Source organism: Branchiostoma belcheri, unplaced genomic scaffold (assembly GCF_001625305.1).
Source record: "Branchiostoma belcheri isolate BF01 breed outbred unplaced genomic scaffold, Haploidv18h27 scaffold3, whole genome shotgun sequence".
In the NCBI taxonomy this organism is placed as follows: Eukaryota; Metazoa; Chordata; class Leptocardii; order Amphioxiformes; family Branchiostomatidae; genus Branchiostoma; species Branchiostoma belcheri.
In genome coordinates this window covers 1,799,541-1,814,707 of record NW_017803909.1, presented here as the reverse complement: position 1 = coordinate 1,814,707, position 15,167 = coordinate 1,799,541, and the positions used below count along the sequence as shown (strand labels likewise).

The 15,167-nt window shown below is 44.7% G+C and overlaps 3 protein-coding genes and 1 pseudogene across 6 annotated transcripts in view; 1 reads left to right on the top strand and 3 right to left on the bottom strand.

Annotated features, from left to right (window-relative positions):
• The window catches only part of LOC109473640 (lysosomal protective protein-like), a 76,563-nt gene extending 73,838 nt beyond the window's left edge, over positions 1–2,725 (bottom strand). The window contains exon 1 of the mRNA XM_019773577.1: positions 2,630–2,725. The gene's annotated coding sequence lies outside the window, so the exon portion shown is untranslated. The remainder of the gene's footprint in view (positions 1–2,629) is intronic.
• Positions 103–4,943, top strand: LOC109473644 (alpha-2,8-sialyltransferase 8F-like). Of its 3 annotated transcripts, none has more exons than XM_019773581.1 (9): positions 103–374; positions 909–977; positions 1,536–1,676; positions 2,196–2,355; positions 2,721–2,833; positions 3,118–3,207; positions 3,506–3,611; positions 3,995–4,130; positions 4,590–4,943. In XM_019773581.1, exons 1-9 carry the CDS (start codon positions 319–321, stop codon positions 4,853–4,855), a joined length of 1,137 nt encoding a protein of 378 aa, XP_019629140.1. In that variant the 5' UTR covers positions 103–318; the 3' UTR covers positions 4,856–4,943. The 3 variants fall into 3 exon arrangements, with proteins under 3 accessions (XP_019629140.1, XP_019629139.1, XP_019629141.1); XM_019773580.1 differs by having other exon boundaries at positions 3,506–3,617; XM_019773582.1 differs by lacking the exon at positions 909–977 and having other exon boundaries at positions 3,506–3,617.
• LOC109473651 lies at positions 4,886–7,024 on the bottom strand (annotated as a pseudogene).
• Positions 7,025–7,519: 495 nt separating this feature from the next.
• Positions 7,520–13,272, bottom strand: LOC109473753 (forkhead box protein H1-like). Of its 2 annotated transcripts, none has more exons than XM_019773776.1 (3): positions 12,870–13,272; positions 9,644–9,986; positions 7,520–9,204 (listed from the first exon to the last, which is right to left on the bottom strand). In XM_019773776.1, the coding sequence occupies exons 2-3, from the start codon at positions 9,932–9,934 to the stop codon at positions 7,996–7,998; spliced, it is 1,500 nt and encodes a 499-aa protein (XP_019629335.1). In that variant the 5' UTR covers positions 9,935–9,986; positions 12,870–13,272; the 3' UTR covers positions 7,520–7,995. The 2 variants fall into 2 exon arrangements, with proteins under 2 accessions (XP_019629335.1, XP_019629334.1); XM_019773775.1 differs by lacking the exon at positions 12,870–13,272 and adding an exon at positions 11,791–12,015.
• Positions 13,273–15,167: the final 1,895 nt, after the last annotated feature.

The following is a 15,167-nucleotide window of genomic DNA, read 5'->3' as shown; positions in this document are numbered from 1 at the left end:
ATAGGGCCAGTGCTTACAGAAAATTCTGTAGCAGTCACTGACCTCTTTAGACAACTAGTAACTTGTCACACCTGTTTAGGAAATGAGGCGTAACTTCCGTCAGAATTGTCCCTGTTCCATTTCCAAATCCGGTTTTCCTAGCCCTGTACCCGGCTGACATGTCAGCGTCGTCCCCGCCCTGTGCCTGTTGCCTTCTGTACTATCCGTGAAAGCTCAAACAACTGTTGCGAATGAGAGCTATCTGTAGGTGACAAAAGAGATTGTACGCAAGTGTAAGCTGTACTAGGGGGTCCTGCCGTACGTGAGATAAGAAGAACCATGTGGAATAAAACTACACTGATGAGTTACACCCTAGCAGCCCTGGTCGGCACCATGTAAGTAACGTCTAATAGAGGAAACGTTGTAAGATATGTATATATATATTATATATATGAATGAAGTCATGTGCATAGCTGGTAGAATTTGATGTCTTTTGGGATCTCTGACCTTATATCAGTTTACTCTGCAGTCATCAAAATGAAGATGGCACCGAACGGCATTTCTTTCGTGTTTGTTATATGCTTAGAATTTGTCATTAATATACGTATATTTGTTTAAAAATCCATTTTCTGAACCCTGTGCACAGAGACAACAACATTTAATCCAGATATAGATGGGCTTCGGTCTTTAGTTATTTAGTAGATATACTTAGTACTGACTAAAGACGCGCAGCGCACACTACCCATACAACAACACGACCTAGATTTGACATGTTTTTGTGTTCCGAAAACATTGAGAGTTTTTTAGTGGAAATGTACACATCAAAGGCATTCATTTAGCACTACTTAACCATTCCAACCGACCAAAAGGTCAAAACCTACACAGCGGAAGATGTATCCCAGTGATCATGGTGCATATTTGTTTTCCAGTCTGTCCCTAGTTGCAATTAACAGAGAACTCCAACAGAACCAGTGTATCAGACAGTGCAGACACACTTCGTGAGTACACATACCGTTCAGTTATACTAAATGTGATAGCACATTCATAGGCTATTCACAGATAATATGAATGTTAGTCACTGTCAATTTCATCATGTAATTGTGAACAAAAGTCTAGAAGTAGCCAAGGTCTTCACATGCTGCGTTTTACGGCTTATTCTATATCTTTGACATGTTGTTGTTGTTGTTGTTTTAGTCATCCTCATCAGAGGTGAAGCATGCATATGAAAACATGCTTTTTCTAGTAGCTATGCTTGTGCGATGTGGCTTCGCTACGCATATAGGGGGTGGTGATGTTAATCACCATGTGGCTAATAGTACGATACAGGGGTTCGCCAGGCCTCCATCCCGGTGATTTGAAGTGAATCACCATCTTCCACGCGGTAGGTTTTGGACCATCGCACACCGGGGCATGCCCCTACTCTTTTTCGAGAAGTGTGGTGGTTCTTTAACGTGTGAGAGCACGGTGAGGTGCGGCTCTCCCCAGTCATGGGACCCCCATTTACTAGTAACTTTGACATACCACTCTAAAATAACAGTATGAAATTTTCTGCGCAGACAACCCAGAGATGACATCCCTGAAGACTACATAGGCGCACGGTGGGAGGAGTCAGATGACCATGACGTTAAAATGGAGGAGTACATTCCCGTGGTCAAACCTTTCACGGGATTCCATAAAGCCGAGGCTGACAATTTCAGGTAAAACAGGGCCTGAAGTATGAGGAATATGCATGCCTAAAGCAGTGGACATCTCTCCACTAAAGGATACAATGTATAAGGCTGTCTATAATGTATGATGATACTTTTACCATAGCGCTCTATGGTTCTTCTATGATGAGATGATGATGTTTTTCATTCCAACACGTAATGACTAGACGTGGTGACGGCACACTCAAGTTTTTTCAACTCATTTTTATGCTGCCGCCGACACAGAGGGCAATACAATACTAATTTTCATCATAGTCAAGTGAGAAAGTCGTGTTAAGTGCATTTATAACTGCACAAGATAGGTGGCATCGCAGGGTTCGAACCCGGGACCTCTTGGTTCGTTCTGATGCAAACTGCCGCTACGCCACACGACCCCATAATGATGGTGTTTAGTAACAGAACAAGCCAGAGAATGATTCACATGCTCTGGCGCACAAAATCAGTGTTTCCGTGTTTAAGTCCTTCAAAGGTTCCTTTGCCGTTAACTAGTAAATGACTACAATTCCACAGAGCCAGTCTGATTGAGGAGACGCGCAGTTTGGACGACATGTTCGTCACACAACAGAACATCAAGCGGGGCCAGGCCGTCCACTTCGCCGAGACCATGATGTGGTCTCTGCAGACGGAAACAGTAGACATCCCCGACTTCGTCCATAGCATGCTTCCCAGGGTAGGCGTCATGCCTCAACATAATTTCATTGATTTGATTATATGGATGACATCCTCTGGGAACCCCAAAACTCATGCGAGCGTACGAATAAAAAAGTTTGGCAAATAAAAGTTGCCTTCATTATGAAATCTACGCGGTCATGAAGGTTGAACAAATGAAGAAACACATAGAGTAAATACACGATAAAACTGTTTAAGTGGTAGATACTGATAACATAAAGAGCAGTTTGGTCAGGGCACAGCAGAAATTGAAATCAATGGGAGGGGTTACTCACTGATCATCTCATGATATCATGCTGTGGTCTATAGCTTCAATGTTTCTGACTGAATCCGTAGGTATGATGACTTGGTTCCATGTATCCACAGGAAACCGGCCTGAAACCAGCACAGTTCAGGACCTGCAGCGTGGTGGGAAACGGCGGCATTCTGACTGACAGCAGATGTGGACGGCAGATAGACTCTTCGGACTTCATAACCAGGTAATTATATATAAGGGAATACAAGCGATTGAAAGACGTCACGGCTAGAGAGTGGTAGGCAAAAAGCAGGTGACGGTTGGCTACTATCGGTACCTACCGATAATTTGCATATCACTTCAAATAATTTGCATGTATACGATCGCTCGTATATGACAGGAATCATGGGTAAATCTTTTTGTACAAACTTCATCTCCAGGAAGAGTTTTTTTAAAAGGTCCTTTTCCCGCAAAGTTGGTGTTCAACAGAACAATTGACGTTAGCGTGACCTTTGACTTCTCTGTCAGGAGCAACTTTTCTCCAGTTGGGGGACAGTTCGCAGGGGATGTCGGGAGCAAGACTGACTTCATCACTGTCAACCCATCAGTTTTCGCCTTGTAAGTCTAGTTACTGTGTACCTCCAGGAATTTTATCTATCTTTATTTGCATTGTTATGTGAATAATAAATTTGAAAGTGTCTGCAACTATTTATCCTAACTTAAACTTCATGTATAAACTATAGGTAATAGTACTTCTAGGGCGTGTTATGGGCGGTGAAATTCTGTTTAAGTTAGGATAATTAGTTGTAGACACTTCCAATGTACGACTTTGTTAAAATACAACTTGAATGGTCATGCATTATATTGTTTGACTTATATCCAAATGGGATAATAATTTGTTTTCTTCCCTTTTCAGCTACAACAACTTGATCAAAGAAGAAGACCAGGGCAAGTTTTTAGACGACCTGGCGAAGTATGGCAAACCTCTCATGTACACACACCCATTCCGGCTTCGCAACCAGGCAATGGTTAGTTTCAGTCTTTATGCAAGGGAATTTTAGATGGACAGCAAGATATATGTTATCACTTTACTGCTCAGATAGCAGTATTGCATTGTACTAGTAGTATGTCATTCGTAATGTAAAGCCTTAGGTGTGAGCACTTGCCCATTATGATTTTTCAATTTTCGTACTATTTACACATTGACGAGTGTTCAGTTCTTCTGCTGCTACGTATCATTTTCCTCATGACTCTCTTGCTAGTTCAGTTGCTTGCTAGTGCCACCCAAGCAAACAATATTGGGGAAGCGAAAAGTAATATGGGTAAGGATCTCTGACAGAGGTACTAGTATAAAGGAAAATACGATATCTTGTTCCATTTTGTCCGCCAATTTGTCGTTCTTCAGGTTTGTCTGCAGGCCATCTCTGCCATGAAGAAAGCAGGCCGCATGGACCAGGTCCGGGCGTCCCATCCAGACTTCCTGAGGTCTGTGGAGACCTTCTGGAAGGGGCGTGGCCTAAAGGCGCTCAGATCCACCACAGGTTAGTCTCAATTCATCTTCAACGACATCAACCTTTCTTCCGAAAATAGTTCCGTCAGGTTGTTAAAGCATGGGATATAGGGATTTTCTTGTACACAACCAGTACTGTCTCTTATTTTGCTTACGTTTCGGTATCAAACACCTTCCTCAGACCTGATGACTGGAGTTCTGCTTCTCGCCGCTATATGTAGCCGATGTAGGTGGCGCTTTTGCGGCGACAACACAATCCCAAACGTGGCTGAGTTTGTACCCAGCCCCCCCCCCCCTTAGTATCCCCTCCCCCTCGTCCCGGTTCGTCACTGGGGTCGACTCAGCCGCGTTTGGGACTGTGTTCTCGCCGCAAAAGCTTTTTCTACATCGGCTACACGGACAGCAACTTGGACGTGCAAGCCTCGATTCTTAGATGGACATCAGCAATAAACTGTTTTGAATGTTCACTCCTGTTGTATTCTCTGTTCAGGTCTGCTCTTGTTGTCAGTTTCCCTGTCCCTGTGTGAGCAGGTCACACTGTACGGCTTCTGGCCCTTCAACTCCTACAACGACCAGCCGGTCAACTACCACTACTTCGACCGACCGATAATTGGAACGTGGGAATTCAAAGACAAGTGGCTGGAACGAGAGCTGGTTCAGCATGGACCTCTTCATAACTTTACGGAGGAGTTTTTATTCCTGAACCGTCTTCACGACAGGGGAGTGATAAACCTGCACGTGGGGCCCTGTAGTTAGTCCTTGGGTCATGAATATAAGTGTACAATGTGCGATACAGTAGTTTTAGTAGTATAAACATATGTATAACTTGTACTTCAAAGTATTAATCGTGACTTGATCACAGGTCATCTATGTACGTGATTGCAGCGCTAAGCCATTGACTAAAGCATATAACTGTTATATATATTGCAATAGTAGCTGGTTGAATATAATCTTTAATTATACATGTACAGCATAGTTTGGTCAAGAAGGAAATATGCTACAACCATGCGTACCACTCTCGTTTCTTAAGAATCCTCTTGCTGCATAGTTGAAACTTTTCCATGGAGTCCTCATAACTGAGCCCCTCTATCACCACCCTGGCCACATAGTCCCCCAGTCCGCCGCCCTGGCCTAGCATCGTGATGCGGTCTTTCTTACCAACTTTGGCAATGACGCGAACTCCTTGTTCACGCGAGATTTCGTCTACCTGGTCGAAGTCTATGTAATCTTTGGCAGGTCCGGAGGAAAAGGGAACGATGTATCCGATAAACACCGGGCGTTCGCTCACCTGTAGAGGAACCACGTCCTCTCCCGACACAAGCTGGAGTTGCAGCCTAAAAGGATCACCCTGGCTCAAGCACGCGTGTAGGTGACTCAACCCCAAACGTCCCACGTTCACCTCTATCAGGGAAACTTCGCCAGAAGACTTCACGAAAAACTCGCCGTGTAACACTTGGTTGTCAAAACCCGAAGCCACCATTCTTTCCACAACTTCTACAAAGGCTTTTACGAATGTCATCCTTCACCTGAGTGGTGGCCCTACAGGGATGGTAATGCCCAACAGCATTGTCCCACCTGGAGGGCCAATATACTGACTCGGTAGTGAGAAGGTGCTCCACTTTCCCATCGTGGACGTAGCCGTCCACCGTGACCTTCGTCTTAACATTGACGTACTTTTCAAGGACAATGACTTGACGTAAGGCCAGTGGGTACTTCCTCGTATCAAGGTAACGCGCGAGGAAGTTACGTAACTTGTGGATGTTTGGATTATATGGGTTGAACTTTGTCTCTGTAAGGATCGCCTTCATTCTCAAAACTGCGGGTAGGAGGTCTGCTTTCTTGCTGATCTTACAGACGGCTTCTGAACCGGTGCCAAGGCCGGGTTTTAGAAAAGCCGGTAGTCCCACCCTCTCCAGAGCAAGGTAGGCGTCTGCTTCTAACGTCGGCGAGTCAAGGTCTAGAGCCTCGCAAGGAATCGGGTTGGGATCAAGAATAGTCCGGCTGTAGAACTTGTGGATTGCCAAGAAGCAGGACTCCGCCGTGGGGCCTGGGATGTGAGGGAACTCTTCAGACAGCGCGGCGTGAACCAGAGTCTCCAGATCCAGCCGGCTGACCATCCCGGTCACCTGTTCCCGCCTCACGATGTCCTTCAGCATGTCTGTGTACTCCAACAGGTCGGGAAACTTGTCTGTGTTCACGTCATGCAGAATGGGAACCCAGAGGAACTCATGGTCTCCGTATTTCACACTCATGTCACGTCTTACCGTATCCGGAAACGGTAAAACCGAAATCATCAGTGTCTTCTTAAGTCTGGACATCTTTTTCTGAGACCGGAACTGAAAATGCAACATCAATTACTCATTGATATGTGTATAGCATATCAATGAGTAATCAGAGTTACGAGTAGTGTTAGTATTCTATAAAGCCGTCTGATTTATGACTACTAGGCGAACGGAGAAACGGTTCTTGGAACACGCATGGGAACCATGTTTGCTTGTTTGTTTGTTTGTTTATTTTAAGTTGGAATTGACACTAGTAAAATATCATGTACTTACTAGTTTGTAAACCTTACGTTCCGTTGACCTAATATAAAATCATACACCACCAGATACCACAGTCATGCATGCCTGCATCTAAAAAGACACCCACCCACAGACACACACACGCCACGGCTATTACACGGTCAAATAAGAACGTGATGTGCATCACTGACTGCAATTACCATTACAGCATGCACATGAGCAAATAATACTCACCTGCCGAGGAGTAACACTTGGTTCTGTGGTAGTAAACTAGACAGGAAATGTTCTCCCACTGGACAAGCTTTATATACAGCTGAGTCAAGTTCGGAAGCCAGGGGTCAAAATATTGCCAGACCGTCCCATTCCGTTGGAGGGGGTTAGCCTCCACCAGGCTTGGGGAGGCGGCTAGAAATCGGCCAAATATAGAGATAAGCATGCCAAGGGAGTTTGTCCGTTGAGAGAACAGTTCGCCGCACTCTATGCATGCTTATCTCTTCGTATATCTCTCTATTTGGCTGATTTCTACTCTTTCCAGTCGCCTCCCCAAGCCTTGTAGAGGCGAGGAGGGGGTAACATACGAACGAAGGACACTGGTCTTGTCTTAGAATCTATCGTTTAGTTTATCTAAGTTAGGATCTATCTAAGTTTAGCGAGTTTCTTATATGCGGGAGGAAAACTTAATGACAAGGACTAACTTGTGCTAGGGGAGTTCTAAACTTAATTCGCCGTGTTGCTATTTTTCAATACTGAATGCCATTCAATCATGTTCTTTTGAAATAAACATGCTCAAACCAAATCGTTTTGGCATTATTCTCTTGAACCAACGGACATATACGTAACGTTAACTTTCATTCGAAAGGATACTAGTAATAAATAAAAAGACAACAACGCAAAAAAATTGAAAAACAAACTTTTATTCGACAAGTGTCGCCACCTTAAAACTTGGATAAATATAGAAAATGTCGCTGTACAGTTTCTATCTTATTTTCAGTAGAGGCACTAGAGGCACATATTTACAAAAGGATTGTCTACTATACATAACGAACAGTAGCAGCAACTTTGTGTGCGTTTCATATGAACTCATAGACCATTATACTTATGGTTGACTTGTACTGTAAAAATAACTGGAAAATCAAAAGTGCAAAGGTAAACAAACAATGTGCAAAGTGTAAACGAAGAGGCGAAAAATATATATACTACATCGGGAATCCGTAACGATGACATGACAATCATTTGGGCAAATACAAGTTCCTTAAAGAAACATATGCATTGGAGAGTCTCTTTACAGGTTTTCAGTGAAACTGCAACTTGTGTAACTCTTTCGATACAATTACAACAGAACGTTTGCATATTACAATGTAAGGACACTTAAAATCAGTATCTGAAGTTCGGGGGTGGGGGAGGCGGCGGCGGGAAGTACGAGGGGTAGTTCGGTCTCAGGTTGGAGAAGGGGATGGGCTGGTTGTAACACATCAAGTCCAGAACACTCTTGTTGGGCGGAACCACGGACAAGAGTTTGTCGTAGTTGAACATCTGCTGGCCGGTCGGACGGTAGAACGGCTCGGGGTCCACCACGTCGTACCTCGGCAAGGGCGGGTTAGCGGGGTACGCCTGGTGGGGCAGTCTCTGGTAGTCCCGACTAGCCGGCGACGGTCTGTCCTCGGACCCGCTAAGTGTTCTGTTCGGGGAGGGGTATCTGTCCTGCGGGAAGGGACTGGCACTCCGCACGGGGGTGGCGCCGGAGAATCTGTTCTCGGGGAAGATGTTGGCGTTGGGAGCGGGGATTCTGTCGTTACTGGCGGGCAGGAGACTGTGGAAGTTCGGGTAGGCCCTGGCGCCGGTAGCCAGGAAGTCTCTGTCGCCGTACCTTCTGGAGGGAAAGGCAGGCGCGTTGGGCTGGTGACACTCGTACTCACTGGAGGACAGCGAGCTCGAACTGGAGCTTGTAGCGGTGTTGTACGGCGGGAAGAAACAGGGAGACCGCCTGTACTGTGAGAACGGTACGACCGGGTGCCGCGGGGGACAGGTACTGGAGGATAGCCTCTCGGCGGCGGTCTGCGTCGGTACGGTCCCCGACGGCGTCGAAGTCCTGATCGCCGTTCCCACGAAATCGTCCACATCCAAGTCGGAATCAGAATCTGACGAGTCGTCGTCACCTCCACATTGCACCGCAGTGTCCTGGAATTTCTTCGGCGAGATTCTCGGCCTCGCCCCTCCGCTCGTGGCAGTCTCGCTCGGTCCCGCCGCGTGTAGGATAGAGTCTATGGCGAAGGGACTTTGCAGGGAGGACACCTCGGACGCGGGGCTCTCACTGCCCGCGAGGTTTCCAGAGTCTTCCGAACTAGTCGTGCACACAGACCCGGGAGTCTCGTAGTCGGCCTCGCCATCTCGCTCGCTGGAACTGTCCTGTTTCTTCAGGGCGTCCTTCGGAACCTTGTCGTCGTGCACGGCCCAGTAGTTCCCCTTGGCGAACGGGCGGCTGGGATCCTTCGGCACCTTGTAGAAACACTTGTAGGTGGACAGGTTGTGTCGCACGGAGTCCTTCCAGCCAGTGTAGTCACCGCGGAAGAACGGGTACATTTTCTGTAAGGGAGGAGGAGGGGCAGTGGTTAGTGCTTTGTATTCCGGCATTTGGTAGTCTACATGATAAAGCAAGTATCATGCCTCGAGGAACTGATAATAGTGGATGGTTTAGTTCAGAAAATACATCCCAGCCAGGGCAAGGCTGAACTACGCATATCTTGACGTACTAGTATATAGTGTAACGTAAGTCTCGATGCATCATTAGGCACGTAAAAGAACAATTCGTGCATTGTTTTACCCATCAATTTACCTATAAGACAAATGGAATTTAATATTCAACAACTTGAACAAGTGTAGGGTAGGCCCGGGTGCCGTTACAACTATTGAGTTTGATATCTTTTATAGGGATTCATTAGAAATCTTTCAGTTAATATATTCGCCCCTTCAATGATAGACATGATAAGTGAATCTGATGTAGACAATTTAAAATCGTACACACCTTAAGTGCCTCGTGGATCTCCTTCAGTGGCAGTTTCTTCTCCGGTGCGTTCTGTATGGCCATGACGACCAGAGCCAGATAGGAGTAGGGCGGTTTGGGGTAGCGCTGGTACTTCCTCTTCCCCTCCACCTCGTCCGTCCGCCGGTAGTTCTTCCACCTCACGTTCGCCGTGTTCTTTTTCCTCTTGGTGGGGAGGGACGCGCGCTTCCCCGAGGAGGCCGTCTCGGAGGAGTCGGTGTCTGTCCCGACCCGCGGGCGCTTACTGGGCGGCTGGCTGGTGGGAGAGTCCATCCTGGTGAGGCAGGGAGGGGTGGAGCCCTGGAGGTCAGCATCGGCTGGGAGACTGTAGAATGGTAGAAAAAAACATCATAAGTTCAAGCAACAAATAAAACTTTTGGATTCAAATTCACAGTGATATATTATTAGTTAAGATAGTAAGTTAGATGAGTAGACCGTAGAACTTCATGTTAGCATATAGTTTTATATCATTACATTCTGTACTCATTGTTCGATATCATGTATCTGTTCGGGCATGAACCTGCAAAAAAGAGTTCATATATTGATCGTGCTTTGATATAGGGAAACGGTAGAAAAGAGTACATTCCTTTCAACAAGATTTGTACTCTTGAAATGCAATGGATTTTCTTCCATTGGAATCAAACACTAGTCATCCATCTGGTCTATGACATGGCGCAAATCCCTGGAGCGCGCAGGGGATCATGGGGATTATTACAACAACACTAGAAACGTCACTAACATGACTAATGGTGATGGACGAGCAACAAGTTTACGGAAAAAATGTACATATAAACCTAGGAGAAATTTTTGACCACTATACACTTGATATACAATATATATATATTGAGAAACAAAACCCAGCCTAACATCGCATACAAACACATTATCTTCCCGAAAGCTCTTATACACACTCTATCGCCCTCTCCGGACACTCGAAACTGTACAAACCACCTAAGCCGGCTATCTACAAACCGTTGACAAAAGCTTAGGTGAGGTTTTCACAAAACCCCAATAGGGCTTGTCCGTAAATATTTGTCCATCCGCCCTGTCTTCTGAATCTCTCAACACTGGCTTCAAGTTCTGAGAAAACGTAGATCGTATGGCCATTTATTACTGAATCCAATTTCCCCAAACCATGCCCAAACACACAAAAATTGTCTTTACACTTAGATCTATAATATACTTTATACATTGTAACGAGAATTTGAACTTACATTGTAACTTAGTACCTTCAACCAATGACTTGCTTCATTGATACGAAAACCGATTCAAAATTACACATTTCATGACTCGCAAAACGTGTTTTATCGTGATTCAATTTACGAACGCAGACAACTCAGAACTGTAATACGTGTCCGTCAACTTGCACGTATCAAACGTATCTAATCAAATCATGAGACCACCATAAGTTTTTTAAAAGGACACTTATAAATGGTCAGTTCCTTGACCCTAACTAGCCCTTAGTGAAGACAAAAAGGATTAACGTGGGATTTGCGGAATCCTCAATCGACCTTGTGTTTAAATATTTGCCGATTGACGGCTAATTGCTAATGGGGTGCCAAACTAATGAGGAAGGCCACTTACTGTTCTGAACTTCGAAAACATTGCGCGAAACGGACCACCAAACGTATATTGTACAAGTCTGTAATCATGTGTGTGTAATGGATCTATAACATTTCATACTAAGAAATTTTCGTAAAATAGCACGATCAATGACAACGGAAAGATCTCCCTTGAAGAATCAAATACTGAAACAAAATACTTGTAATATTCTCCGACAGGCCTAGGAGTTTATGCTCCTTGAACAGGATAATCCAAACGCAATGACACAGTACAATGTAAAATCTTCAATGGCACACAATAATGCCAAACAATAAGAGTTTACGGACCAAATAACACAAGTATGCCAGAAGAAGGAAGTTTCACTCCATGTCAACCAGATTATGTCCAAAAAACAACACGAAAATTCCACCTTTCAAAATTTGTCCAACTAGTACACATCGAGAATGTAATAATGAATGACTTCACTGATCAGAACGACAGTCATGGCATTGTCAAGTAATGTACTAATTGACCATTACACATACAAATTACTACACATCGAGCGGCAAAGGAATAAGAGACCCCACCTTTCTGACACCATGTTGCATGCGACCGCGCTGTGGCTAACACTGGACGCTTCTGAACATTCGAGCCAGAGAACCCTGCTTTAGCTACTTCCAACATGCATAATGTGGCGTCCTTTTTGCAGCCACAATGAAAGCAAAGAATAGACGTTGATTGGTGCCAAGACAACATGAGAAATTGAATTGTTGTGATTGTCATTTCTTGGCGTGGATGTTAGGTGCTCGGCTTGGCCTAGCGAGCTGTGAATGGGCCCGGCGCTTGGCTTGGTTTGGAGCTATTTTGCATCCCGGGGGTTGGCTATTCATTTTCAAATTACCAATTACTGTCTTGTGTCTTGTCCTGCCATGTACTAGTATGATGTTCGAGGAAAATGAACAAGTTCAAACATACCTGCCAAGCCAACAACAGCAAAGGTGGCCATGAAAGAGACTCCTTACAAAGTACGATCTTATTCGCCGATCAGACAACTTTACAAACGATCAACTACCAACAGCTTTGCCTTGGAGTATGTTATCTGGCACATTCCCCATTTTATACGGATATTTCTTATCTGTCCCGAGTGTCCACTTACACAAATGTGCAAAAATCACAACATTTGCACAAGAAAGGAGGAGAGGTATTCACGGTTCCTCGATTTCAATACCGCCCCACTGGGAATACACGAAGCGACGAGCAGTCCACTCGAACCTGGATGTTCATGAGCATTTTATACTGTTCTAAACTTATCACATCAGAAATTCTCACACACAAAAGTAGACAAGACCTTAAAGCAAAGTTATAGAAGGCGAATGTATAAGACAAGTTTGATTGACAAGTCTACCAGACGGCCGTATGATAAACATGGTTGTAAACTAAACCGGCCTCCCATCACGGACAGCTGGGCACACGGGAAATAAAACCATATGCGTTCTATCTGAATGTATCTTCGTAAACTTGAGCGAGGAATAAACTATGTAGAGTATGAGGTATCCGCCTGCGTTAACTATGCTACGTAAGCTTGGTGGAATCAGCAGCAGTAAAAGTTGTACAGAAAGCGGAACAACGCCGCACATGGGAACAAAATATTTATGACATGACCTACCTATCCTGCAGACGACGTTTTTCACACAAAGGTCCTCCGGGTCATCTTCTGGGGACGGTATTCCAGCAAAACGCAAATCCAACGGGCACTCGGATATCTCCGCTGTCTGGTTTCGTTTGGAAAGTTCGCAGAAGTGGCTACATCTCGTTTTCTTTCGGTCAGAAACGCCGGTAAAACTCCCGTACCACGGCGCGCTTGGTATCCGCCATGGCCCCGGCACTTATTACCCATGCGCCGACGGACCGGATTGTCGCCTTTGTTTGTGTCCCCCGCGACGTTCCGTTTAATCTGGGCCGTCCTCGCTAATCTGCCAGCCTGTTTGAAGTGCTGTAATTTGTGGATCTTGTGGCACCTCCTTCACAATTCCCTGTCTTTTCTTTTCACAGGAAAGATCGACAGACTAAAGTAACAATTTTCTTTTTTAAAAATCACGACCGTGAATGAAAAGTTTAGACATTCACGCGGCGGACTAGTTTTCTATCTTTCTTCGGTTCAAGCATGGTTCAAGCTGGTTTCCCTCTTTTTCCTTGAAAGGACACTTGTTGCAGGGTTTTGTTTAGCACCCAGCGGAGAGAGCTTGCACAAGAAATCTGGGGAAAATCTCCGTCTTTTGTCTCGGGGATTATCTGGCTTAGCCGAGACAAAACTATTTCCACACCCAATTATGAACTAGTCAAAAGCAGACCTGACAGATTGAATGATCGCTCTAGAAATAGACTCACTTTACTGTTTCATTGGTTCTGTCCATCTTGCCTTCTTACATATTCAAGTGCAAGAAGAGCAGAAAGGCGTAATTATGTTTCATTTTATTTTTATTTGTCAAATATAAGTTTGCCTATGACTTGAGGCGTAGCAAGGCGGGTGTAGCGAGAACAACTTAGCTTCCGCCTCGTGATCCTTGGTATAACAACTTAGTATTGCATGCGCGCAATTCCCTTTTTAATTCATGATGAGAGTGACGCATTACTTCTTTTTCAAGATTTTTGTCCTTTTAGAAATGAGCAATGCGGCAAGCCTCACCCCTAGGGTAATTAGTGGAAAACTGATAACATGAATATGCATGAGGAGTGGCGTCAGAGGTCTTGAAGGGGTCTGGATTACCCCTCACACGTTAGGACGCGCCAGGAGGTATGTAATCGTATGCGATTTGCAGAGAATCGCACAGCGAGTTTCGTCGTCCTAGGGGACGAAAGTCGCAGGCTGCGAGTTTCTTCACCTGAGAGCGGGGGCGCGCAGACTACTCTATTCGTGCGAATATCGTCGTCCCTACGCTGGGCCGCGCAAACGTACAATAGGCAACCCTTTCGTTCGAATATCGTCGATCTTACGCTGGGTCGCGCACACGTACGGTAACCATATACGTGCGAAGCTTTCCAGACTTACCCGGGGCCGCGCACGGCTCTCTACTGATCGGAACTTCGGCAGACATTTACCGATGTTGTGTTCACTTGTACTCCATCTACAGAACTACATTGGTAAATATAGATCAGCTGTATAATGTTCTTGATCAGTTATAGATTAGAAAAAGATCGCAAATTGATGTTCTTCGATGTTCTTCTTTTACAGAAAATTCATTCGATTTACAGAAAACTGGGAACATGGAACTCGGAGAAAGCGCCAGCACTACATGCACCTGGATAATTCCAAATAAACTCCAAAATACTCAGTAATAGCTATGGAGAATGAAATACTATCATTTATATTCTAAAACAGGGAAATTAGCGGTTAAACCTAGTCTGTAACTTCGATCTACGCATATCGTAAAAAAACAAGATGGCGCCCGTGCATACGGGACGCCAACAAATAGCCAGAAAACACAACAAAAATGGGGCTAAGGTAGAGCAGATTTTATTCATGTGCCCTGCGTTGGTATTCACATCTATATTGTGTAAAAGAAATTAGAAGAAAACGCACACACGCGTTCTTGGACAATATGCTACCTGACGTACAAATTCGTTGGAGTCGGCTTGGCTTACTCGCCCAACTTGCGCCACAAACAACAAAGCAAATCAACATTTATATCTTATTTATATCAACTTTATATTGAAAATATACATACATTGCATTACTGGTTCTTACGTTGTTAATCAACACAGGGGGATTACAAGTGTAAGACATAACAAACGTCTGAGGAAATACTAGCATTCTAAACGAAGAAAACAAAATAGGCGCCCAATCATTTAGACGCCAACTGCTGGTCAACATATCCCAGCGTCCTTTGCAACAGACATTGGCTGTATAAACTTTACAGGAATTTGAATTACGGAAAGAAATACGAAAAACTTGACAACAATCATT